The sequence below is a fragment of the Gorilla gorilla genome, chromosome 6 (assembly GCF_029281585.2).
Source record: "Gorilla gorilla gorilla isolate KB3781 chromosome 6, NHGRI_mGorGor1-v2.1_pri, whole genome shotgun sequence".
Classification (NCBI taxonomy): domain Eukaryota; kingdom Metazoa; phylum Chordata; class Mammalia; order Primates; family Hominidae; genus Gorilla; species Gorilla gorilla.
Genome location: NC_073230.2, coordinates 144,249,032 through 144,276,138, shown reverse-complemented (window position 1 = coordinate 144,276,138; position 27,107 = coordinate 144,249,032). Strand labels below are relative to the sequence as shown.

Genomic DNA, 27,107 nt, shown 5'->3' with positions numbered 1-27,107 from the left:
CCAACCTACCTCTAATGCTAGCACACAATGCTAGCATTGTGCTATTTCACACAAAGTTCTAAGTTTTCCTGGTGTCATACTAACACCGTAATCTCCTTTAAATTCTCTTGAAAAAAATTTTTTTTAACATAGGTCCCAGTGGGGTGGGCTTACTTTGCACCTGACCCATTTTTTTTTTTTTTTCCAGACAAAATACCACGCTCACACCACACATACCACAAGACAAAGAACAGGTAAAGAGGGCACACACACTTTTACTGTTTATACCAAACCAAAATCACGAAATTCAAAATCCGAGTACCAAAAAATTCAAGCCAAGTCAAAACCAAAACCAAAGTATCCAGCAATTCAAGTCAAGTCAAAACCAGAACAAGAGTGCCCATGCAGGCATGCTGTGGGTGATCAGGCCACGTTTCCACTCAGATGGAGTGGGGCAAGTTCCAAAGACTAGTCTTACCAAGTCAAGCCAAGTCAAAACCAGAACAAAAGTGCCAATACAGGCACACCGTGGGTGATCAGGCCACGCTTCCTGGAGTGGGGCAAGTTCCAAAGACTAGTCTTACCAAGTCAAGCCAAGTCAAAACCAGAACAAAGGTGCCAATACAGGCACACCGTGGGTGATCAGGCCACACTTCCACTCACGTGGAGTGGGGCAAGTTCCAAAGACTAGTCTTGCCAAGTCAAGCCAAGTCAAAACCAGAACAAAGATGTCAATACAGGCACACCGTGGGTGATCAGGCCATGCTTCCACTCACGTGGAGTGGGGCAAGTTCCAAAGATTAGTCTTGACAAGCTTCAGATGTCCGGACTTCAAGTGCCAGTTCCTTCCCGGTGTTCAGCCAGTGTTAATCCTTCTCGGGAGCCTGCTATGCGCTGCTCTGGCAAGGCGTTCCACCGGGGCCATTTCCTACCTGGGAGCGCTCTTTGGATCGCGTCACTCAGGCTGGCCGGAGTCCTCTTCAGGGACGCTCCACAGGGCTCCACAGGGCTTAAGCCGCCTAAGGGGCTGCCTCAGCCGTCCGTCAGTCACCTCGCTTCCCGGTCAGGGAACCAAGGACTGTAGCAGGACAAGCCACAGACAAAACCTCTCAGACACCAAGCTGTAGAAGGAAGGGCTTTATTCAGCTGGGAGCATTGGCAAGCTACTGCCTTAAAATCCGAGCTCCCGGAGTGCACAATTTCTGTCCCTTTTAAGAGCTCACAACACTAAAGAGTTCACATGAAAGGGTGGTGATTGATTTGAGCGAGCAAGGGGTACGTGACAGGGGCTGCACGCACCGACGGTCAGAGAGAAACAGAACGGGGCAGGGAGTTTCACAATGTTTTTCTATAGAATGTCTGGAATCTATGAATAACATCGGTTTCTAAGTCATGAGTTGATTTTCAACTACTAGGTTTAGGCCAGGCAGGCCCAGGTCCAGTTTTGGGCCTGGCGCTGGGCTGCCTGTCTTTGATTTCACTTCCTTTTTTTTTTTTTTTTTTAAAAACAGGTACTGAGTATAAAACAATATGAGAGGGTCTCTCTCTTCCCTCACTTTAACTTTCGGAGGGCTGAAATTCTTTTTAGCCTTGGTTAATACAGCAATTCATTCCATTCTAGCTACTGTTATTTCTCTTACTATAATTTTACTATTAGTACTTATGCTATTATTCTATTATTTTCTTAATTTTCCACTTAATTAGGATAACAAACCGAGGCCGGGCTCCCATCCTCCTCAAGCACACGAGGGGGGCCTGGCCCAGCAGGGAGCTTCGCCTGGTTTCTGAGGGAATTCCCGGCGGGCCTTTCCAAAACATGCCCGTTCCCTTCCACTAACTTCAGGGGCCGAGAATTGGCACTTTCACCCTCCTCAAGCCGGTGGCGCTGCCTCGCTGGCGTTCCCAGCGCGCAGCCAACCGGATGCCAGCCGGGGGCGTTAGCACTGCCAGCATGGGGCGCCCGCGGACCTCCGACTGAGGCAGCTGCCGGGAGCCGGAAGTGTCCCGGGCGCCGGGACTGCGAGGGGGCCGGGAGCTCCCCAAGACCGGAAGTGTCCCGGGGCCGGGAGCGCGCGGGACCCCGGAGCGCGCGGGGCCGGAAGAGGCGGGCGGCTAGTGGAGGTCCGCAGAGTTTGGGCGCCAGGCGAGACGGCAGGGCTTAAAGTTCCGGGTGAGGCGTGGGTCCCGCAACCGCTTGGGATTTGCCTCCCGGCTCCGCTCTGGAAGCTAAGAAGGGGCACGAGAGCCGGAGACTGGAACCTGAGAGCAGGGAAGCCAGTAGCCGGCCGGAGGAGCGCGCGGCCGCTCGGGTCGGAAGGAGCCGTTGCAGCCCTGTCCGGCGTGCGGCGGGGTCAGCGAGGCCCCTGCGGTGCTTCGCCCGCGCCTTCCCCTCCGCACTCACCGGCCCTCTGGGCCTCCCACAGGTCGGCGCCGCCAGCGGCGGGTACCGGCCCGCAGAGGGAGGGCGGGCTGTGAACTGGAAGCACATCGCGTTCCCGTGGGGCCCCCATTCTGCCCAGGCAGGGAGCGGCTGGGATGGGACTGTCTGAGGTCGGTCCGCGAGCGCGGTGCCCCAGAGACCCGGCTTCTGGAAGTTGCTGCGGCCTGCTCTTGGGGCCCAGAAGCAGGGCGGGGAGGCGCGGGGTCTGGAGTCTGCAGGACCTGGCTGCGAATCCAACCAGCTGATTTCAAACTTTTCTGTGATCTTCTGCAAGTTAACTAAGTCTCAGTTCCTCGTTTGCGAAATGTACTTAATAGGTACCCCAGGGTGAACTAAATTTGTCCGCACAGACTGCAGCACTGCGCTTGGGAGGCGCCTTAGGGGGTAGGAGTCACTAATATCACTGAGTTTTGACAGAAATGAAGGTGCATTGGCAAAGGTGTGCCCCATGGCTGGGCAGGTTAGGAGGAGGGCCTGGTAATATTTTTTCTTAAATTGTAAACAGCCATCTGGATGAGCAATACATTATCAAATTATGATTCAGAGAGGACTATCGCTGACTACTCTTTTTTTGGGGAAACCTCCGCTTCAGGAGCTTCTGGCTTGATTCCTAAGTGGAAGGTAGAGACCTAGGCCCTCTGAGTCACAACTCCATCTCTCTGGGTGAGGACTGAGCTCCAGGAGTGCTGAGTGGAGGCAGAACAATTGGGATAGGGAAAAGAGAGGCCAAACTAGATCAGAGGCTGGCGTGGGCTTCAGAATCTACAGACTGGCACAGTTATGCCTCCGGGCCCCTATTGCTGCTTCAAGTTTGACCAATCAGAAGTATCTTTAGCTTAAGGGCGGCGTGTTGGCCAATGAGACTTTATTGTGAAATAAAATGCCCTCAGTTTCATGTAACTGAGCCACCATAGAAGAGTGGAGAAATCGAGTTGGCCAGATGAGGGAGAGGCCATTAAGAGGTATTTTAGGGATTGAATGGGCTGGGCACCCAGAGGACAGTGGCATTTGGGGTGGTAATGAGAAGGAACATTAGGGGCCTCCGCCTCCTTCCTTTCCTCCTGTGCTGAGTCAGTCAGCACAGAGGCTGCAGGAGGTATCTCTGGTTGGCTTTGGCTGCCTGTGGGGGGCACCAGCTTTGGGGAGGTCAGAGGGCTCTCTCCTGAGCTGCTGTCCTGCCCACAATCACACCTGCCTGATGCCTGTGAATGGCCGTCTGAGTCTCTTGGGCCTTGGTCACTTCTGGCCTGCCCTGCACCGACCAGTAACTGTGCCTGATGGCTGGAGGTACTGGAATTCACTGGACTTTATTGTTCTTTGTAGGAATCAAAGATCAACTCCCACTGAGGACAAATGGACCTGTAATTCCGGGTGTGACGAGAGAACGAGATTTACCTTCCTGAATTAAAAAACAGGTCATTAAGCTTGGGCCCTGACTCTTCTTCGTGAGAGGGTACAGAGATGGAAACCTTACAATCCGAGACTAAAACGAGGGTCCTTCCCTCATGGCTGACAGCCCAGGTGGCTACAAAGAATGTGGCACCAATGAAGGCCCCCAAGAGGATGAGAATGGCAGCAGTGCCAGTGGCAGCAGCAAGGTGCGACACCTCTGGTCAGAAGACTCCTGCGAATCTGGCAAGTGGAGCAGGGGCCTCCATGACCTGGGCCAGGTCTTCCAGCCTAGGCAGAACAGCAAGGTGGGCGGGTGTTTCAGTCTGATCATCTCTTGAGCTTTTAGAAGGTGGAGGGGCTGTGGGTGGGAGGCAAAGCGGGTTAACCCTGAGGACAGTCTCCCACTTCTGCCTCTGCACTGGTGAGTGCCCTGCCTTCAGCACACACAGAGTGGGTTCTCCATGTCAGCCAATCTCTGATGCCAGTTGTCCAGAATGCCAGTCTCTTCCTTTACAACAAACATGGTAACATCAGATGGGCAAGATCAGTGGAAGGGTCTGTTCTGAGTGGTGCCTGCCCCTGTGGACAGACCTTTAGGGATGGACAGATGAGCAGCAGCTGCAGGGCCAGCAAGAGCTAAGGAGCTGGGGAGTGAGTGAGTTGAATGACGGTAATTGCGGGGAGGGGGGTGGGGGTGAGTCTCCAGGCTGCACTGTGAAGTGGGCGGGGCCCCAGCACTCGGTGTTCCCCTCTCTGGCTCCTCCTCCTGTAAGGTTTCCTGACTGACAGCCTTCCCTTGTGACTGCTGCCATCTTTCCCTAAGTCTGGTCCTGCTTTCAGGTTCCTCTCAGTACAGCCTGAGCCCGAGGTTCCCTTCCTCTTGCATCCACGTGTGTGTTTCAGAGGCGGCCATCCTTCCCTACTTCCAGATCCTTGTAGGGCAGTTGGTGGAGGGTGGGAGGCACCCCGGTGTTGCCTCCATGAAGCCCTGTGCCAGTCACTGGGCTGCAAGGCTGAGGAAATTGTGTCCGTGTCAGAGAAAGCTCCTCAGCTCAGAGGTGCTGGTACCTCCTGCGTGGTAGGAAGGCAGGGGGAAGAGGCCCTGCTTCTCCTGTTGTCTTTGCCCTTATGAGACTTGAGAGTCTGTGTCATCTGTGCCTTGCATGTCTTTTTTTCAGACTCCCTGTGACAAGGACTGTGTACTGCATGAATGAGGCCGAGATAGTCGATGTTGCTCTGGGAATCCTGATTGAGGTAAAGTCAGACAAGCCTCTTACTCATGACCAGAAACTCTGCATGGGTAGAAGCTAGACCCTTGGTCACCGTCAGTAAGAGAGACGCCCTCTGCCGTAGGCTACCTCTTCTTCCTCCTGCCACTTCCCTTGCTCTTATCTCGGCCATGCTGCCCAGGCCTCTCCCCATGTGGGTGTGCGCTCGTGGGGTGTCTTTGAGGCTAGAAGCCTGGGAGGGCATGCGTGTGTTAGGGAGGGCGTGTGTCTATTAGGGAGAGCGTGACTGTGCGCTGGTGTGTATGTGGATGGGACAGGAAGCGTTTACCTGTTTGTGTTCTCGGAAAGGTTCCCAGTTGGGTAGATGACTTCTTAGCCATTGCCCCTCTCCTGAGCAGAGGATGCTGAGCTTCCTGGCTTCCTGCAGTAATAATTGCAGTGCCTCAGAGTTGCACAGCATTCTACAGTTTACCAGGTGCCTTGAAAGCATGCGTTATGTCATTTTAGCCTTGCAATAACCCTGTGGTGTGGGACTTTTCCTAGTGCTAAGGCATGGGCCCACACCAAGGTTTTGTATCCTGGGTTCTGTCACCGGCCTTTCTAGACATGTTTCTTCCATTTCTTTTTCCTTTCCCCTCAGCTAATCCTTATGCCTTTGCTTGCTTCTCTCCTGAGTGGGTTCTGGTTTCTTCAAGAGCTGTGAAGAGGGGGTCAGGGGAAGGAGTGGGGTGAAGAGAGGGTGGGTGCTCAGGATATGGGCACATTGCCTGGCCTGGTCACATTGGCTTTGTAGTTGCTTCTAGATGCATCCTGCGTTACTGACAGATCAGCATGTTAGAGAAATAAAACACGTACGTTGAGCCTGCGTTTTCCCGTACTCCACAGAGCCGCAAACAGGAAAAGGCCTGCGAGCAGCCGGCCCTGGCGGGGGCTGATAACCCAGAGCACTCCCCTCCCGGCTCCGTGTCACCTCACACAAGTTCTGGGAGCAGCAGTGAGGAAGAGGACAGTGGGAAACAGGCACTGGCTCCAGGCCTCAGCCCTTCCCAGAGGCCGGGGGGTTCCAGCTCTGCCTGTAGCAGGAGCCCTGAGGAGGAGGAGGAAGAGGATGTGCTGAAATACGTCCGGGAGATCTTTTTCAGCTAGGGCGTAAACTGTGCACTGAACTGTCTGCCGAGAGCAGCTGGAGGACAGCTGAGCTTCCACTGGTGCTGCTGGGCCGCCTGCCTGTGGGAATGGGGCTCTCTGTGCTCCTACCTTTGTGCCTTCTTGGGCCTGGCAGATTCACCTCAGGCCAGAAGCCCCTGGACACTCCAGGCCTTGGGGCTGCCGTTCTGAGTGTGCGGAAGGCAGGACTCAAAATGAGATCCCATTCGACTCCCTCTGTATGTACTGTGCCCTCTCCCGGCTCTTGAGGCTCTGGAATCCCAATTGTCTGTGTTAGTCAGTGACCAGGTTCCAGGGAAAACGATGTCATGTGGTGGTCCAACTTACTGGAACCAAAGAGACAGTACTTTGCAAAGAAAAGGATCACTGCCAGGTGCACTGGAATTGCTACAGTTTAGTCCGCATGATCTCTCCTGAAGGAGGAAGCCTGTTTCAAAAATAGTTTCCATCATGAGTCTATCAATGAGCTCCCACCTCTCCAGCCAGCCTAGAAAGCAAACGAGCTGCCCACAGTTCTCTGCCCTGTCTGGGAGGTTGAGGCCACAGTGTATAGACTGGTAAGCCAGACAGGCCTCCTCCCGCAAGCTGCTACCTTGCTTTCACCTGTACCTTGGTCCCCGGGCAGCTAGCTATAAAGCAAGAGGGACAGGAGCCCAGAAGAGACACTGAGGACAAGAGATCACACCAGAGTACATGTTTCTGCCTCTGTTTTCAGTGTGGCTTTGGACAGGAAAATATGAATAAATCACTGCCACACAGGTTTTCCAATACACAAGTGCTGGAAAATACACACAATTCCCCAATGCGTAAGTTGTGCTAATGTCTTTCCAAGTTCTGGGTTGGGAAGTGGAGGGTGGCAGCGTTTGTATGTGCGCAACCGTCCAGTCCTCTTCACAGCGAGGATTTGGAGTCCTCCAGCGTCTCATCATGGGAGTGATTTGTCAGCGGACGCCTCTGCCCTGTCTGGCTTCAGGTCCAGGGAAGCTTTGAAGCAGTCAAGCCTTGTCTTTGTACCCCATGTGTCCTGCCTTTGTTGAGTCACTCAGAGATCACTCCTGGACCTCTGGGGTTGGAGTTCCAGTGATGGCTTATGGCAGCCCACTCACCATGGTGGGCTGAGTGGAAGCTCCTTAACCATGCCCCCAGGGACACTGAGGTGCTCACTCTTTTAATGTCCTCATTTGTTGCCGTAAGTTCTTTGCTAGGTTTCATTTTGGCATTTGGCAAATCAGCCTGGAAGTCTGGCCCCATGACAGCAATCACTCCCTCCCCACCCTCCTGAAGCTAGAGGAAGATTTGCTCAGATCCATTAATTAAAGCAGGAATTGGTGTGACAATGAGCTGTGTGGTTTAGGGAGTCTTTGGGAGCCTTGGAAGTCCTGAAGGACAGACAGTCTTATACTAAGAAGCCGCAGGTGCCCTGGCTGCCCTTGCTGCCCCTCGGCCTCTTTGACACGGGGGCCCCACCTCCTCTGTAGTGGGTTCCATCGCTGGAGCTGGAGATCAGCGTTAGCTATAAAATGAGATGGCTGAGCAGGTGTGCCACCTCTGACCATGGTTGGAACTGAACCCTTGCAATCACATAAGCCTTTAGCAGCTCTCAAGCTTGCTCTCAGCCCTCTCAGCCCTCAGAGGGAACACAGCCATGGCTATAAGCAAGAGGATGAGTAAGGCCTGGGCGCTGCCCAGAGCTAGAAACCCAGGCCCTGGGAGGGAGAGCCTGACCCACTTCCACACATAGGAGAGGAAGAGGCCCAGGCCACCGGCCAGCAGCACAGAGGACACAGCCAGGAAGCCCACTGCCAGCCGCCACGCTCTCTCATCAGTGTTGCACCGGGCTAGGAGGAGAGGCTGGGGGGCAAAGAGGGTGAGGATCAGGGCCCCATACACGCCAAGCCTGGCCAGGGCCAGGCCAACCCGAGGCACCCCCAGGGCTTCCAGCTCAGGGAACTGGTGACACTGTAGGGTGCTGGTGTCCTCATTCCACAGGCAGAAGTTGTAGAAGCCGATTCTCAGGTTGGGCAGGTCAGTGAGGTTGCCAGCCTCCCAGAGAAGGGCGTATAACATCAGGCAGATGACCACAACCACGAGGACTATGATGCTCATGAACAGCAGCTGGTCACGCCACCGAGGCCTTGGGCCGGCCATCTCTACTGCCCTCTGCGGGGGGACCTGCGGGGAAGTCACAGCAGTCAGTCCATCTCTCCCTCGCTTGTTCCCTTGTCCAGACAAGCTCATGTTCTCCCTTTGGCATTTCTTACAAACTCATGGCAAGTTTCCCTCCTACCCTGCCCTCCACCAAGGACCAGAAGTCTGAGGTAACCTCCTGCCAGGACCTATTTGCAAATAAGTCAATAGCTGCCCTCTGATTTGAGGTCAGGAGGAAAAGTCTCTCCCAAGCAGCTTTGAAAGTGTGAAACATCTTAAACTGAGTGAAGTGCTCTTTAGCCAAAGGCTTTGCTCCAGTCCAAATACAACAAGCCATTGGAAACATTAGTGAGGGGATTTCTCAGATCTTTTTTGAAGGTGGGTTTTGACTGAGGTGAAGGGCAAGGCCCACCCTTAATGGAGACCTGAAGGTAGAGGAAGCTATTGGTTTTCACCACAGCTGCCAAGACAACCACCTGGGGAGCTGTAAGAACTACCCATTGCTGGGCCACAGATCAATCAGAGCTCAACTTATGTGCTTAGGGCTGGGCACTGGTGTGTTTCTGAAGCTCTGCAGCTCATTCGAAGGTGAGCCTGGGTCGAGGACCACTGACACACCCACTCTGATTTTACCTGCTGTGCTCTGGGAACTCATTACTGGGTCAAGACGTCACCTGGTGATGAAATCCCATCATATACTCATTACTTTAAAAACTAATACAATTTTTTTCCTGACAATGGTAGTATGAATTATAGAAAACTTAGACGTTTTTGTTTGTTTGTTTGTTTTTGAGATGGAGCCTCGCTCTGTCACCCAGGCTGGAGTGCAGTGGTGTGATCTTGGCTCACTGCAACCTCTGCCTCCTGGGGTCAAGCAAGTCTCCTGCCTCAGCCTCCCGAGTAGCTGGGACTACAGGCGCCCGCCACCATGCCTGGCTAATTTTTGTATTTTTGGTAGAGATGGGTTTCACCATGTTGGCCAGGCTGGTCTTGAACTCCTGACCTCAAATGATCCACCCACCTTGGCCTCCCAAAGTGCTAGGATTACAGGCATGAGCCACCATGCCTGGCCAGAAGATATTTTAAAAATAATAATAAAAAAGATAACCTTTTATCCCATCATACACATAAAACCACTGTTAATATTCTACCAATATTTTCTTCCTGTACTGATGTATTTTTACATAATCATGATGTTGAATGTAATGTTTTTTCACTAGATTTAGTAAACATTTTTCAAAGCTGTTAAATATTCTTCAAAAACATGATCAATGGCTGTGCAATAGTTCATGTGGAATCATCCGTTACACTATTACTAGACAAATTGTTTCCACTTTTCACCATTATAAGTGAAGATGCTGTGTGAATCGTGTTTGGAATCTGATTTTTCTCAGGTGATCTACCTATAAGTGCAATCATTGGATCAAGGGTAGAAATATCTTTTAGTGATCTTGCTAAATACTGCCTAACTGGCCTACAGAAAACTTGCTAATCATAGTCCCTCTAATTGTATATAAAAGTGCCCACTTTGTTATACTCTTTTAAAAAATTCTTTTCACTCTGTTTTAAATCAGAAGGGCTTTGTCCAGTTGGTCTCTGAAACAGTGGTCTGTACACTGTATTTTACATATGTGTATTTTCCAATATGGGATAAGGTTCGGCTGATATGGTTTGGCTGTGTCCCTACCCAAATCTCATCTTGAATTATAGCTCCCATAATCCCCACATTGTGGGAGGGACCCAGTAGGAGGTAATTGGATCATGGGGGTGGGTTTCCCCCATACTGTACTCATGGTAGTAAGTCTCATGATATCTGATGGTTTTATAAAGGGCAGTTCCCCTGCACATGTTCTCTTGCCTGCTGCCATGTAAGATGTGCTTTTGCTCTTCCTTTGCCTTTCACCATGACTGTGAGGCCTCCCCAGCCATGTGGAACTATGAGTCCATTAAACCTCTTTTTCTTTACAAATTACTGGGTATCTCTTCATAGCAGTATGAAAATGGACTAATACAACAGCATTCACCAGGAAGTGACTAGGAACACAGAGCTTCAAGCTTTGTGAGGCACAAGGTACTGGGGCCATGATACCAAATGGCCTCCTGGAAGCCCCAGCAGGGAGTCCCAGGTGGTGTTCAGCAGCAAAATGAGTGGTGGCCCTGGGAAGGGACCTGAAGGCTACACAGCCCTGATGATCAGTTTCTGAGGGGACCCCTCTGGGGGAACAGCTCCCTCCTCTTTCCCAGAGCTGACTGGAAGGTCTGTCTCATTCTACACACTGCATTTGTTACAGAAAGGGACCAAGTGGGGAAAAAAAAGAACATGGAACAGGCTGAGAGAGAGGGCAGCTCCATTCAAAGGACCTAGGTGTATGCCAAAAATGAGAATGAAGATTGACCAGCGACTTCTTTGGCAGAGACCTGGGCACGCTGGCCGGTGGAGAGCTGGGGCCTGTGAGTACAGTAAGGGTGGGGTCCACACTGCCACCGCCTCCCCTCAGATGCCGCTGCTCTGGGCTCAGCAGCACTGGGCAGTCTGCCCAGTTCTGCCCGTGGCTTCTGCTCCAGAGAAGCCCAGTGGGGACAGTCGGAGTGGAGGAGTGAGGGGCTGTCCCAGCAGAAGCCCTGGCTGCTGCCTTGGGTGGCACTGTCAAAGGCTCTGGAGGTCCCAGAGGGCCAAGGGTCTGAAGACTCGGGTTTGAATGTAGTTGAGAGATTCTTGGAGCAATGATGCTTGTTACAGAAGGAATTATTGGGAATTGAAAAGGTGGCATTAGTCTGGGATGATAAGGAGTTTTAACCATTTGAGTCCATGGTATGGGAAAAATTGCCGACGGGAACATATTTTGTATGGTTTTGCTTATTTAGTAAATGTTTGTAAAAGCCTATATCTGTGCTTTTAATGGGTTTGGGTATTTTAGGGTGTGGAATAGATTTCCAGGACTTCCCTGATTTATACCATCATGCTGTGGAAAAGAAGGTTTGACCTCCTCCATTGTTCAGGACCAACTGGGAAGGGACTTGGGGATGCCTTTGTTTAAACACTCCCTCTCACTTTTCCCATTTGAATTCTGTTACACTGGGGTTCCAAAAAAAATTATTAAACGTTTTGCTTTGAAAACAGCTGCCTTTTTAAAAATTAATGTGGCTCCTCGGGGAGATTGCATCAGCCACCTTGCGGCAGCTCCTGCCAGACGCCAGGAGCCTTTGTTTTGACTTCCTCATTTTCTCTCAACTGACCTTTTAATGTAGAGCAAAACAAAATGAGCCAAGAAGCCCAGGACCAGGCATGTGGAGAAGGTGGTGGCCTCTCACCTTTTTATATTCAGTCCCAGCTCTTATGAGGCTCACCACTATCTGGTGCGACTTGGAACTTGAACTTGGAATTCTCTGGTGAGGCCCAGCTTCCCCTCTTGCCTTGTGCAGTCCAGTACCTGCTCAGCTGCTCAGGCTGTGTATGAATACATTCCCATCTGCCCATCCTCAGCCACCCCCCAGCTCCTAGAGTCCTACCCTACTTTCTGCTTCTCTAAATCTGATCCATGCAGCAAGAGCATTCCTGGGCTCCTTCAGCCCACACTCTGGTTTAGCTATAAATTAGGATTTATTCTCCACTCTAGTGTCATGTCTCTGAGGAACAGTCTTCAGTTTAGTTATTTTGATACACAGTAGGGGCTCTTTTTTTTTTTTTTTTTTTTAAATGAGCTAATGAAAATGCTAATAGGCTCCCTGAGTTCTTTCATGTACGAATCTTGGTTACACATCTTAGGACAGCAGAGCTGCCTGAGGGAGGGTTGTGTTTAATGTCCTATGCATGCTCAGCACAGTGCTGGCATGGCCCATCCATGCTTTCTGTTGAACTATGGACAGACTTCAGGAACTTGTGTATGGAGAGGGTGGAAGTCAGTGCTCGCTTCTTTCCCTAAACATTTTGCAGTGACAGCATATGGATCTTTGGTTGGAAACCCCATGACACTCTTCTCTACTTCCCCATGGGCCTTCCCTGGTTTTTGTTTTTCTTTTCTTAAACAATCCTGGTAATGACACTTCCACCACAATGAGCTTTTAAATGTCCTTTAATGATAAGCCAGTGTTTCCTTCAGAGGGCAAAGGGGAGACTGCTGAGTCACTGTGGCCATTTTTAGATAAACCTTTTCCTGTTTATAATAAAATAACACATGCTGATTGTAGGAAACTAGAAAATACATGAAAGTGCAGAGAAAAGACTAAAAGTCATCTATACTTCAGGTCGTGGAAATAACCACTCTGAACAGCACACTTCTTTTTACACTATTGTTTTACACTGTTGGGATTACATAAATATATATGTTTGTATCCCACTTCGTGAACATCATTCTGTGTGAACTAGAAATGGTTCCTAAACATTAAGGGCTGCATATAGCTGTATCATAGTTTATAGTTTATACATAGATGCTTTGTAACATTATTTTATAATGCTATGAATGCTATGATGAATATTTTTGTGAATCAACTTATGTTTCCACCAGCAGTTTCAGAGAGTGCCTGTCTCATCCCATCCTCCCCAGTATTGCATATTCTTGAGTCTTTTATTCTTTGATAATGACAAATGATGAATCAGTAATAGTTTTTCTTCATAATAAGTAAAGTTTAACATTTTCAAGTGTTTGTTGACCATCTGTATTTCTTCTTTTGTGAAGTGCTGTCAGTTCTTTTGCTATTTTAAAAATAATTTTGAGTTTCAGTTTTTGTTTGTTGGTCTGTATGAACCCTTTAAAAATAAAGGCTGTTAGCCTTTTGCCATCGTAGTTGTGACAGTAAAGTATAATGCTTTGCTGCATTAGGTCCTCTGGAACAAGATGCAGATTTAGATTCCAGGTCAGCATGTAACTTGACCACTGTCACTCAAGAGTTACAGCCTGAGCAGGGCCTTAGGAGGGAGATGATTTCTGCTTAAAGGCAATGCAAATTCCTAGTTAGGGAAATAGAAGGAAAGTATTCTCAGGAGATTTATTTAAGGCAGCTTTTTTGTTTGTTTAAGCACCTCTAACATTTTCATACTAATAAGGGAGAATGGGATGGCGGCTGAAAGAGACACAAATATTGTATCATTTAATTCTAAATTATGTATTTGTCAGGTTCTTATTGAAAGAGTAAATTTTCGAAAGGATCAAGATGGCTATCTAAACATAGGTAGTATGTGCCTCCACCATGGTGAGAAACCAGAATAGTAAGTGGATCCATTTTGAACAGATTGTCTAGGAGAGAATGCTAGGATAAACCAGAAAAGATATGGGAAACATGAGAAGTAAGGAGAGGATTCGAGGCAGCTTGCCCAGCTGGGAACCGACTGAGAGTCGGGAGAGGCTCCTGATGTGGGGAAACAGTAAGAGAGAACCCCCTAGGGCTCCAAAACAAACTTTTATGATCTTGGCCACGGAAGGAAACCTTGACCCACTGGGCCAGGGCCTGGGCCTGACATTCGGAGCTGCCTAAACATTACACAGAGGCATTGCTCCATAAAGGAAACCAATACAAAATCTCACATGCATCTGAACCTGGAGCAGCCTCAGCAGGGTGCCATTTTGAGAGCCTAGATACTGGGACTCTACAGACATGGCTCTTGCTGCCGAGCTGCTCCAAGGAGGGAGACGGGAGAGCAGGTGCTCCCATGCACCCCTGGGAGGGTCTGCTGTGGGCTGCTATTGAGACAGATGTGAGTAGACACCCCTCCCCACAGCTTCTTTTCCACACTGCTTGTCTGGGAGGGACACTCTCTGATCCCAGGCCCAAGGTAGCATTTTGAGAGTTTAATGCTGGGCTGCATCCCCCTCCCAGCCTGAGTTTGGGCTGATGAGGCTGTAGCTGCCTCTTGGCTAAGGAAGGATAGGGAAATCAGGCCATCCTACACATATCTAGGACAAGACCCACTGCCCTGCCATGGGCTGCTGTGAGACCTAGATGTGGCCATCCTGTGTGTTCCACAGCTTGTTGCCAGTGCTGCTTACTTGTGAGGTGCTCCTCCCTCTCTGGTCTCAGGCTCCAGGTGCTATTTTGAGAGTTTAATGTTGGGCAGCACCCCTCCCTGGAACTGAGATTGGGCTGGTGCGGCTGTAGCTGCCACCCAGCCAAGGATTAACAGGGAAATCAGGCTGTCCTATGCACATCTAGGTCAATACCCACTGCTCTGCAACATGCTGCTGTTGAGACTGAAATGTGAGCAGACTGCCTTCCCTACAGCTTCTTGCCCATGCTGCCTGCCTGGAGGGACCCCTGCCCTCCTGGTCACAGGCCCAAGGTGCCATTTTGAGAGTTTAATGCTGGGCTGTGCCCTACCTTCTTGCTGAGTTCAACTTGATGTGGCTGAAGCTGCTGCCCAGTCAAGGAGAAACAAGGAATCCATGCTCTCCCGCACATACCTAGGACAATACCCAGTGCCTGCTACGGGTTGCTGTGAGACCATGACTCAAGTAGACCACCCTCCCTACAGCTTCTTGCCCATGCTGCTCACCTGATAGGGGCCCCACCTTCTCTGTTCACAAGCCCACAGCTGGCACCATTTTGAGAGTTTAATGCTGATTCACAACCAGTCTGAATTAACAATCAGGCAATGTGGCTGCAGCTGCCACCCCGGTAGGAAAGGGACAGGGAAGACCAAGCTCTCCTAAGCACAGTTAGAACAATGCCCACCACCCTGCTACAGGTGGCTGTGAGACTGGGGAGTAGCTCACCCAACCCATCACAGCTTCCAGCAACACCAACATGGACTGCTTGGATCCCAGTTGGCTGCTTCAACACTGCTACTGCCATCACTCACATGACACCACCTGCTCAGGGGCTAGAGATCATGCCCACACACTGGGCTCACCACTCCCACTACTAGCTTCTAAGCAAGCCATGTGGAGGCCCAAGAATCAGCCCTCCAAGACCCACTAACCACCAGAGCAGCGTAAGCTGCTGTGGGGCCTAAAAAGGGCACACTTACCCCACTGTTGCCACCACTGGGGTCCAAAGGCTGCTCAGTTGGCATCCAAGTCCCAGCTAAACTTCTGGGGACTTAGTCTCAGCTAATTACCATACTCTATCCCACTGAAGAAATCACAGAGAACACTGACCCTATGCCGAAGAAGTCATAGAAAGATCACACGACTGCAGGCATCCAAAATCAAAGTCAAAGCATCTTAATCAACAACATGCATACATCCTCAGGAAAAAATTCTCCCTTATAAAAGCAATTTCAAAAAATTGGAACAAGCAACTGCTACACCAGATGCAAAGAAATCAATGGAAGGATACAGGAAACATGTAAAAGCAGAGAAATATGACACCATTGTATTAGTCCATTTTCACACTGCTGATAAAGACATACCTGAGACTGGGAAGAAAAAGAGGTTTAATTGGACTTACAGTTCCACATGGCTAGGGAGGCCTCAGAATCCTGGCGGGAGGTGAAACACACTTCTTATATGGTGGTGGCAAGAGAAAATGAGGAGGAAGCAAAAGCAGAAACCCTGATGAACCCATCGTTTCTCATGAGACTTATTCACTATCACAAGAATAGCATGGGAAAGACCAGCCCCCATGATTCAGTTACCTCCCCTGGGGTCCCCTCTCACAACATGTGGGAATTATGGGAGCTACAATTCAAGTTGAGATTTGGGTGGGGACACAGTCAAACCATAACAATCATCAAAGGACCACAACAGCTGTCCAGCAGCAGCAGATCCCAATCAAAGAGAATTCTTCAAAATGCTAGATAAAGAATTCAAAATATTGATTTTAAAGAAGCTCAATGAAGTGCAAGAGAAATCTGAAAACTAATACAAAGAAATCAGAAAATCCAGGATATAAATGAGAAATTTATCAAGGAGATAGACATCTTAAATAAAAACAAGCAGAAATTCTGGAACTAAAAAATTCATTGAAGGAAATACACTATATGCTCAAAAACTTCAACAGTAGACCACACCAAGCAGAAGAAAGAATCTCAGAACTCGAAGACAGGACTTTTGAAATAATCCAGTCAGACAAAAATGAGGAAAAGAGGATAAAAAAGAATGAATAAAGCCTTTGAGATGTCTGGGACTGCAAGAAGCAACTGAACTTATGAATTATTGGTATTTCTGAGGGGGAAGAGAGATTAGAAAGTTTAGAAAACATATTTAAAGAAATAGACATCCAGATACAGGAGGCCCAGTGATCCCCAGGAAAATACATTGCAAAAGGACCTCACCATGGCATATTCACAATGTCTGAAGTCAAGTGAAAGAAAGAATTTTAAAATTAGCAAAAGTGACTAGTCACCTATAAAGGAAATCCCAAATCTCATCAGACTAATTGAGGACTTTTCAGCAGAATCCTTACATGCCAGAAGACAATGGGATGGCATTTTCAAAGTGCTAAAGGGGAAAAAAAAACAGTCTGTCTGTCAGCCAAGAATTTTGTATCCTGCCAGAATAAGCTTTATAAAAGGAGAAATAAAGTCCTTCCCATACAAGCAAATGCTGAGGGAATTTGTCACCACTAGACTGGTACTACAGGAAATGCTCAAAAGGATCTTAAACACTGAAATGAATGGTGTTTTTAGTTAATTATTTTTGATAGAGGGTCTTGCTTTGTCACTCAACCTGGAATGCAGTAGTGCAATCACAGTTCATTGCAGCCTTGACCTCCTGGGCTCAAGCAATCTTCCTGCCTCAGCCTTTTGAGTAGCTAGAAATACAGACATGTGCCAGCATGCCCGGTTAATTTTTAATTTTTTTGTAGAGACAAGATCTTGCTATTTTGCCCCGGTTGGTCTTGACCACCTGCCATCAATTAATACCCCTGCCTGGCATCAATTAATCCCCCTGCCTAGCATCCCAAAGCACTGGGATTAAAGGCATGAGCCACGATGCCCAGCCAAAAGGTTGATATTCACCATCACAAAAACATACAGAAATATAAAACTCATAGTTTGTATAAAACAATCATACAAAGGAAGAGAAAGGAATCAAATGGCAACATGACAGAGTTTCATCAAAACACAAAGTCAAAAAGGCAAAGACAAAGAAGCTATAAAACAACCTGAAAACAATAAACAATGTAACAGAAACAAAGTCTCACAGATCCATATTAACCTTGAATGTAAATGGATTAAATGCTCCACTTAAAAGATACAGATTGGCAGAGTGGATGAAAAAACATGATCCATGCTGCTTACAAGAAACTAACCTTACCCATAAAGACATATAGACTGAAAACAAAGGGGTGGAAAAAGATATTCCATGTAATTATAAACCAAAAGCAAGCAGGCATAGCTATACTTATATCTGATAAAACAGATGACTTTAAATTAAAAATAGTAAGAAAAAAAGATAAAGAAGGTCATTGTATAATGATGTAGGGATAAATTCAGCAAGACGATATAACAGTCCTAAATATATATGTACCCAACATTGAAGCACCCAGATTAACAAAACAAATATCACTAAAGAAAGAGGTAGACAGCAATACAATAACTGTAGGGGACTTTTAACACTCCACTCACAACACTAGACAGATCATTGGGACAGAAAATTAACAAAGAAACATTGTACTTAAATTGAACTTTAGACCAAATAGACTTATAAAACATTCTACCCAACAACTACAGAATATACATTATTTTTGTCAGCATGTGGAACATTCTCCAAGATAGATCACATGTAAGGCCACAAAAGAAGTGTTAACAAACTTTTTAAAAATTGAAATTATATCAAGTATCTTCTCAGACCACAGTGGAATAAAACTAGAAATCAATACCAAGAGGAACTTTGGAAACTATACAGATAATGGAAATTAAACAGCATGCTCTTGAACAACTACTGGGTCAATGAAGAAATTAAGACAAATTAAAAACATCTTTGAAATGAATGCAAAAACACATTGTACTAAATCCTGCAGGTTACAGCAAAAGAAGTGCTAAGAGGGAAGTTTATAGCATTAAATGCCTACATCAAAAAAGTAGAAAGATCACAAATTAACAACCTAGCATTGCACCTCAAGGAATTAGAAAAGGAACAAACCAAATCCAAAGTTAGCAGAAAAGAAAAAATAAAGATCAGAGCAGAACTAAATGAAACAGAGACAAAAAATTTACAAAGGATCAATGAAACTGAAAGTTCATATATTAGTTCTTTGGATCAATGAAAGTAAAAGCTGATTATTTGAAAAGATAGACAAAACTGATAAACCACTAGCTAGATTAACCAAGAAGAAAGAAGATCCAAATAAACACAATCAGAAATGAAAAAGACATTACAACTGATACCATAGAAATGCAAAAGATCATCAAGGACTATTATGAACAACTGCATGCTCACAAACTAGAAAAACTAGAGGAAATAGATACATCCCTGGAAACACAAAATCCCCCAAGATTGAACCAGGAAGAAATAGAACTTCTAAACAGACCAATAATGAGTAGTGAGATTGAATCAATAATAAAAAACTCCCAAGAAAGCTTAAGACTAGATGTATTCACAGCCAAATTCTACCAAACATACAAAGAAAAACTAATACCAATAATCCTGAAACTTAAAAAATCAAGGAGAAAGGAATTCTCCCTAACTGATTCTCTGAGGCCAGGGTCACCCTGATACTAAAAACCAGACAAGGACACAACAGAAAACGAAAACACAGACCAATATCCCTGTGAATGTAGATGCAAAAATCCTCAACAAAATACTAGTAAATCAAATCCAATGGCACATCAAAAAGATAATACACTATGATCAGATGGGATTTATTGCAGGGATGCAAGGATGGTTCAACATATGCAAATCAATAAATGTGATACCCCAGGTTGCTGGATTGCATGGTTTTTCAGTTCTTTGAGAAATCTCCATACTGTTTTCCCTAAAACTTGTATTAATTTACATTCCCACCAACAATGTATAAGTATTCCCTTTTCTCCACATCCTTGACGACGTCTGTTGTTTTTAGAGTTTTTAGACTTTTTTTTTTTTTTTTTTGTGGAGATGGAGTCTTGCTGTGTTGCCCAGGCTGGAGTGCAGTGGCATGATCTCAGCTCACTGCAACCTCTGCCTCCCAGGTTCAAGCAATTCTTGTGCCTCAGCCTCCCGAGTAGCAAGGACTACAGGTGCGTGACACCATGCCCAGCTAATTTTTGTATTTTTAGTAGAGACAGGGTTTCACCATGTTGGCCAGGATGGTCTCGATCTCCTGATCTCGTGATCTGTCCACCTTGGCCTCTGAAGGTGCTGAGATTACAGGCATGAGCCACCATGCCCTGCCTAGACTTTTTAATAATGGTCATTCTGACTGGTGTAAGATGGTATCTCATTGTGGTTTTAATTTGCATTTATCTGGTGATTAGTGACGTTGAGCATTTTTCATATGTTTCTTGGCCACTTGTATGTCTTCCTTTGGAAAATGTCTGTTTATGTCCTTTACCCACTTTTTAATGGGATTGTTTTTTCTTGTTGAGTTGTTTGTGTTCTTGTAGATTCTGGATATTAGTCCTTGGTCAGATGCATAGTTTGGCAGCCCCTTCCCCATCGGGCACCACCAGCAGCAGTTGCTATCATGGCCTTGAGGACTGCCGCATGGAACTTACATGTTTTAATTTTGCTGCTGTTAAACATTACACACTTTGCAAATTTTGCGGAGTATAATATTAAAAGAAAAAACAGGTAAGCCATTAGGTTCCTAGGGCCTTTCTTTTAATTAATGATTTCAGAAAGCCAAAGGGTACCAGGGAGGGAAGAACTTGCTTTGATGAGACTCTTTGATCAGTGGAAGGTGTCTGAGAAGGAATCTAACTTTAGTGAGAACTTATTAATAATTAAAAACAGACCTCAAAATCTCTTGAGAATTTACTATATGCCAGGCCCTGTGCTAAGCACTTAACAGGTATTGTCTTATTAATTTCTTACAACCATGTAGGGTAGAGTTACTGTTTTCATCTTCATTTTCCAGAGAAGAAAACAGGCCTAGTAAGGGTCAGTAACTTGCCCAAGTTCACACAGCCAGTGAATGATGGAGCCTGTCAGGCTGCATTGTTAATCACCATGAGGATCTACCTCTAACTGGGGGCCTGGCCCTTTACATGCATTAACTCATTTAATCTTCACAACACCCTTGTGTGGATGTTATTATCACTGTTCCCATTTGACGTAGTGAAGACAGTGTGGAATACTGGTTCTGAGCATGGACCTTGAAGCTATGGTTTCTGGGTTCAAGACTCTGCTCTTCCATTCACCAGCTGTGTGACCTTAGTTACTTAACATCCTTCTGCCTAGATTTTTCATCTGTAAAATGGCTTTAATTATATAACTTATTTTGTAGATGTTATGGAAATTAAATGAAGTAATTTGTGCATGGCATTTAGAACATGACCTGTTAAGTATTATTTAAATTATTACTACTATAGAGAGAAAACTGAGGCTCAGAGAAGTTAAGCCCAGGCTACCAGCCTGACAGTGGTGAGATTCTAGGAAGACAAATAGTGCCAGGGTTCATTCCCAGAGATGAACTCTAGGAAGCTGGTCTCATTTATGTTTGGTTGTGATGACTCCAGGATGCAGCTGCCTGTTGAGAGGTAGCACAGTGTGGTGGTAAGGAGCATGGGTTTTAGAGCCAGATGACCTGGGAGCATGTCGTTGTCCTGTCACTCACTAGTCATGTGACCTTGGGCAAGTTACATAGCCAGCCTGAGCCTCACATCCTCATCTGTAATGCATCAGTTGTCACGTTCCTCATGGGCTGTTGTGAGACTGAAGGAAGTTCACTCACATATAGAGGGCTTGGGGCCTGACACAGACTGGGTCAGTGTGTCTGCTCTGGTCATGATGCTGAAGCAATAGCTCAGTGGGAGAAACGGGAATTGACGGAGAGTCAGGTAGAGATGGTTGGGTGTGTTGCCTGAATGGAGAGAGGAGAACTGGGAAGAAAATGTTAGCAGAATAAAGCCGGGGCAACAGAGCTTGCCAGGGCATAGAACAAGGGCGCAGGTTTACTTGTCAGAGGCCACCAGTCCTGGCTAAAATATTTCTGGTGGAACACATTGAAGATCAGTGTGTTCATGGTTTAGGTGTGGCTGTCACAAAAATAAAAAGGGAAGAAGAAAGGGAAATGTGTCATATTTCCTTTGGTAGAAACATGAGTCCAGGTTCTAATTCTTTTCAAAACAGGGCTACTGCAGTGTTTTTCAACAGTGTGTAGGTGGTGGCAGCTACTGGATTTCACCAGTGTTTTCTGTGGACAGCCATCCCAACCACCAAGTTTTTAATGAATGCTGTGATGTTTTGATTTACTTAATTATTTCATGTAAATAAAACAGCTTTATCAGACAAAATAGGACTATACCATGAGATTATAACATAAAGTCAGAAGCATGAGTCCAGGCACCCAGATGACAAGCCATTGAGATAGCTGTTTAAATGGTTCCATTAATATTAACTTGCTATTTGTGCAGTTGTTTTGTTGATTATTAGCTCTCACTAGCAGATAATCCAAGTGGGAACAAAGATTACAAAACGTTTAGAGGGAGAAGAAAATCCTTAAAAATGAGAAAATGTCTACAAATGAGCCATCCTAATTTGTTTGTTTGTTTGAGACAGTCTTGCTCTGTCACCCAGGGTGGAATGCAGTGGCACCATCTTGGCTCACTGCAATCTCTGCCTCCTGGGTTCAAGCAATTCGCCTGCCTCAGCCTCCTGCCACCACGTCCAGCTAATCTCATTTGGTTTCTGTTGGCAGGACTCCACGGTCCAGTTTATGGGCGGCCAAGATTCACAAGATTCAGAGTTTGAGAATCAGTAGTACCAGAAACTGGTGACTGCCTTTGGCTGTCAATGGTTAGTTTTCCCGCACCAGCCCTCTCTTCCGCAATTACAAAGGCAATTTGCCACCCCCTTCGACTCGTGGGGTCAGCATTTCATCTTGTAACTCTATTAGTGACACATTTTGGATGACTCCCTGAATCAGAGGCCCTGGGGAATCAGTGCCACACAGGGCAAACCAGGTGCCTGCTCTCATTGAGCTTGTACTCTAGTTGGGAAGGCAAACACCAAATGTATTTTTTAAAAGGTAATTATAATTTTTGAAAAGGTTTGGGAAAGAAAGAAACAGGGTGAGTGAGAGAGAGAAACTGGCAGGAGGAAGTGATGACTAGATTATAGGGTCAGGGAAAGCCTCTCTTCAGAAGAGATATTTGTTTTGAGTCCTGAAAGGGTTCTTCATTAACTAATACTGAAGCAATTGATCAGCTAACTAGAAAAGAGAAACAAAACTATTTTAGGTCCTCATCTCACTCCACATACCCAAATACATTTCACATGGATCCAAGAGTGAAAGGTAAAACCAGATAAAAAATCAATGATCTGGAAAAAAGGATATATTTGATTTATGAGTGAAAAATAAAATTTGGAACTTAAGAGCAAATGGAAACTACAAATAAAGAATTGCACAGGTTTAACTGTTCTAAAATATAGATTTCTATTCACCAAAAACAACATAAATATAATTAAAAGTCAATGAGCATGGAAAATATCTACCACAACTATGAAATGATTAATGTACTTAATGTTTAAAATGTTCACGCAAACTGTCAAAAAACATTAAACCTCATTAAAAATGGACAAATATGAAGAGATAATTCACAAAGAATGCAAAGTAGTTAACTAACATGAAAAAAAATTCTGTAACTTTTCTAATATAATTAAAGATACGCCAAGTAAAAAACCAGAGTTTACCTATCAACACTGTAGGTAAAAACACTTGATGATACCAAAAATATGGTAAAACTGGCATTCTCACACAATGATGGTGGATGTGAACATTTGTACAAACTTTCAGGGAGGCAGATTGGCAATAAACATTAAAAACCCTAAAAATAGTCATATCTCTTTGGCCCACTTTTATAAATCTATCCTAAGACAGCAATCAGAAATCCAGTCAATAATTTATACATAGGAATGTTCAGCACAGCATTACTTTTGGCACAAAATGGGAAGCAGCTTGAAAGTCCAATATCAGAAGTAAACTATGATGTATCAAGGATAAAATACTATGCATCTTTTAGAAAAAGCAGGTATAAAATCACTCTACATAGTGTGACTACATCCATATAAAGAGGCATAGGAGAAAGAGACTAAAGAAGTATTTGAAAACGTTAATGTTAGCTGTGGTAGCTCTGGGTGGTGACATTACAGGCAATTATTCTCTATTTGCAGTAAAATATTTTTAGAATTATATGCTACATTTATGAATAAAAAGAAATTTATAAAACAGGCATTCAAAACAACCTTAGTAATTAGATAAAGCAGGGACTAAGCTGGAAAGAAAGTTGAGAAAGGGGAATATGTGCAAGATTGAAAAAATATCTCATGGACTGAGTCTCAGACCTGAGATTTTGGGGAATGGGGTATGGTAAGTTGATACTGAAAAATGCTCTTCAGTTATCATGAGGGAAGAAGGAAATATGTGTCTTTTCCCTCTTTCAAAGGAGCCTTTGATTTTATAGGTGAAGAAGCATAGTGGAAGTTATTAGTGAAACTAAGCCCACATTAAAAAAAAAATCTCTTAAAATATGCACCAAGAGAACTAAAATACCACCATGGATTTCCATTGGGGCATGAGAAGCAATCTGGTCTAATGACTAACATAAGATCTAAACATCTCTTAGGTCCCATTCTTTGAGGCAAGAACACAAGTTTTTCTGTTGATATTAATCTTCAGTGTGTATTTTAAAGTTTTATGATGTGTTCGTAACTACCATTGAATAGTGGTTTAGTTAGTGTTGGTCGGTGACCTGCTTTTGTTTGCCTATTTCTGATGAACAGTGTATTGCACAAGCCACAGCCATGTCCTTGTACACGCTGCGTGCAAGACTCTGCTGTGTGCAGTCAGCCCTGCATCATTTCTAACCAGTTATACTGGCCTTACTTTCATCATCTTTGAGGCCAGAGCTACACATGTTGATGCTGAAGAGTGGAAGGAAGGAGAGCAGAGAGTAAAGGGGGTAGATTATGTAGATTATACAGACATGAGGGAGGGAGGGTCACAGATACTGAACAACCAGTAAGTTCCCCTGTGCGGATTGCCAGAACGTGAAATATCTGAGAAGAAAACAAAATTGTCTTACAAGGTAGTAGATGTCTGGGTAAGCTGTGATGCTTGCAGGATCAGTACTTACAGAAAGGAGGTGCAGAGACCACAGGAACACTCATTAAAAGGAGAAGCAGGAAATCAGGGTTGGTTGTTTGAATCTTCCTTCTCGCTGGCTTTCTAATGTCAGACTCCAGAAAGGAGGAGTGGAAGGGAAATGGCAGGCAGATGCAGTCCTGAGCTGGTGCCCCCTTGCCTTCGCAGTCGTGCCTAGTAAACAGCTCTCTGAACTTTGGTACATTTGTTCTGACTGATGTCACTATCAGCTGATTTCACTTTCGTTTCCTAACTTGCCAGTGGCCCATGACTTTTCAGAAATGAGGTATGTAAACAACTTTTTATTGTCCATTATGACATACTCTTTACCTACACTGTAGCCGGCAAACCAACTGATTTAAAGAGCCAGGTAAATGTCTTGATTATATCACACAATAATTCCAGAAAGGGAAGTAGCCAAAGAACTCTCGAAGCTCCCAGTGATTTAAACTGCAAGATAAACACAACCCGGAATTTTATTCAGAAGAAACCCATCAGGATCATCTGGTCCAAGCTCCCAGTGTGGCAGTCAGGACCCAGGTCACCTCCTACTCATTTCCTTGGGAAGCAGCTATGCCGTCTGTCCCCCAACCCCTTTTAGAGATCAGTTTTGTAATGATGACTGGGCTTCTCTGGACACAAAACTTTGTGTCCTGAGCATTCTCACTGCGGTGTTTAGGCCCATGTTGGAGCAGCTGGAACATCTATTTTATTTCAAAATAAGAGCCGAACAAAGCTTTTATTTTTGTAAGCATTGGGGCTCCTGGCCAGAGTTTAAAAATTGCTTCCGTTGCTCACATGACCAACTGGAAATTTCAACTGTGGGTTAAACTTGGTTACATGAGACTGCTACCTAGTGCTATTGCTGAATCCTTCGGCATTTCTCTTCTGCTTCCTTGCCCTTCCTCCAAAGGAGGAGTTATTTGAACTGCTACATTGCCCTCCCCCTGCCCCTAGTTCTTTTAAACGCAAACTCTAGAAAGAGGTGATGGGATCCAGGAGGAAGGAAGAACAGAGGCTTTGAGATCAGAGAGTTCTGCTACATACTAGCAAATTATTTAATCTCTTTGAGCATCAATTTCTTATCTGTAAAATGGAAACAGTACCTACTTTGCATGGTTGCTCTGGGGACTGGAGATAATATAAGTGCTTAGTACAATACTGGGAACATAGTAATGGTAGCTATTATTATGAAAAGTGGAATTTCTGTATATTTAGTCTAGCCTCCATATTAATGCCTTTAAGACAGAGAAAATTAACTTTTAGATACTAATACACAGTAGTTACTCTGAAAACTCAATACTGGTGAGTGAAGTGATATAGAAGAGATAGAAACATATTTATATTTATGAAATTTATTCAAGGTTATCATGTACCTAGTTTTCAAAGAGTCAAACAGTTTTTCAAAACTTACGAAAATCGGCAGTCCCACACTCTCCCTTTCTTCCTCTTCAGAGGCAAGCACTTTCACCTGTGCTCATTCTTTAGGCATTTACCTCAGTTCTCTAAATAACATGCTTGGATTGGTACTTCTTGATTTTTCAGTTTCAGGCATAATCTACTGACTCCCAACCATAAAAGGTGAAGATTTAGCTTTCTTCTTCCCCACTGCATGTTCCAGAAGTATGCTTCCTCTCTTCCTCCTCTATCCAAATTGGTTATAGTTTTGTTTAAATCAATATTCAGTGTTTACCACATTGTAATATGCACAGGTATACTTTATTTTATTGTGCATCTCTTTTTGTGGATCCTGCATCTTTTACAAATTGAGGATTTGTGGCATTTTTGCATCGAGCAAGTCTATTGGCACCATTTTTTCAATAGCCTTTGCTCACTTCATGTCTCTGTGTCACATTTTGGTAACTTTTGCAACATTTCAAGCTTTTTCATTATTATTATGTTGGTTATGGTGATCTTTGATGTTACTATTGTGATTGTTTTGGGGTGCCATGAACCGCACCCATATGACGGTGAACTTAATTGATAATTCAGTTCTGACCGCTCCACCAACTGTGTGTTGGTGTTCTGACCGTGTGTTCTGACCGCTCCACCAACTGGACGTTCCTCCATTTCTCTCTCACGTTAGGTCTCCCTATTCCTGAGACACAATAATACTGAAATTAGGCCAATTAATGTCCCTACAATGGCCTGTAAGTGTTTAAGTGAAAGGAAGTGTCACATGTCTTTCATTTAAAATTGGAAACTAGAAATGAGCTTAGTGAGGAAGGCATTGTGAAAGCAAAGATAAGCCAAATGTTAGGCCTTACGTTGTGAAGGCAAAGGCTCAGATGATTGTTAGCATTATTTAGCAACAAAGTATTTCTAAATTAAGGTATGTCCGTTAGGTTTTTTTAGACATTACAGTATCACACACTAAATAGGCTACCTTATAGTATAAACATGACTTTTATATGCACTGGGAAACCAGAAATTCATGTGATTTGCTTTACTGTAATACTTGCTTTATTGCAGTGGTCTGGAACAGAACCTGCAGCATATCTCCGAGGTGTGCCTGTAAATACCATTTACAGCAGCTGAGCCATGTAGAAAATTAAGATTACTTTTCCTATCCTGCATAACTTTTGATC

General features: G+C 45.4%; 2 protein-coding genes across 9 annotated transcripts in view; one reads left to right on the top strand and one right to left on the bottom strand.

Moving 5' to 3' along the window:
- The first annotated feature begins 209 nt into the window (after positions 1-209).
- The window catches only part of CYREN (cell cycle regulator of NHEJ), a 78,940-nt gene continuing 52,042 nt past the window's right edge, over positions 210-27,107 (top strand). The window contains exons 1-4 of one of the 8 annotated variants that reach the window (XM_019030693.3): positions 2,055-2,149; positions 3,743-4,116; positions 4,990-5,065; positions 5,926-7,017. In XM_019030693.3, coding sequence (XP_018886238.1) covers positions 3,881-4,116; positions 4,990-5,065; positions 5,926-6,186 — 573 coding nt within the window. In that variant the 5' untranslated portion in view covers positions 2,055-2,149; positions 3,743-3,880 and the 3' untranslated portion in view covers positions 6,187-7,017. The other 7 variants (XM_019030692.3, XM_019030695.3, XM_063708785.1 and 4 more) reach the window with 7 other exon arrangements.
- Positions 3,708-8,445, bottom strand: TMEM140 (transmembrane protein 140). Its single transcript, XM_019030691.4, has one exon. It carries the CDS (start codon positions 8,443-8,445, stop codon positions 7,798-7,800), a length of 648 nt encoding a protein of 215 aa, XP_018886236.2. The 3' UTR covers positions 3,708-7,797.

What these genes read in the sequence shown, in the direction of transcription:
- TMEM140 (XM_019030691.4), bottom strand. Translation starts at nt 8,445, where the DNA reads ATGAGCTTGTCTGGACAAGGGAACAAGCGAGGGAGAGATGGACTGACT.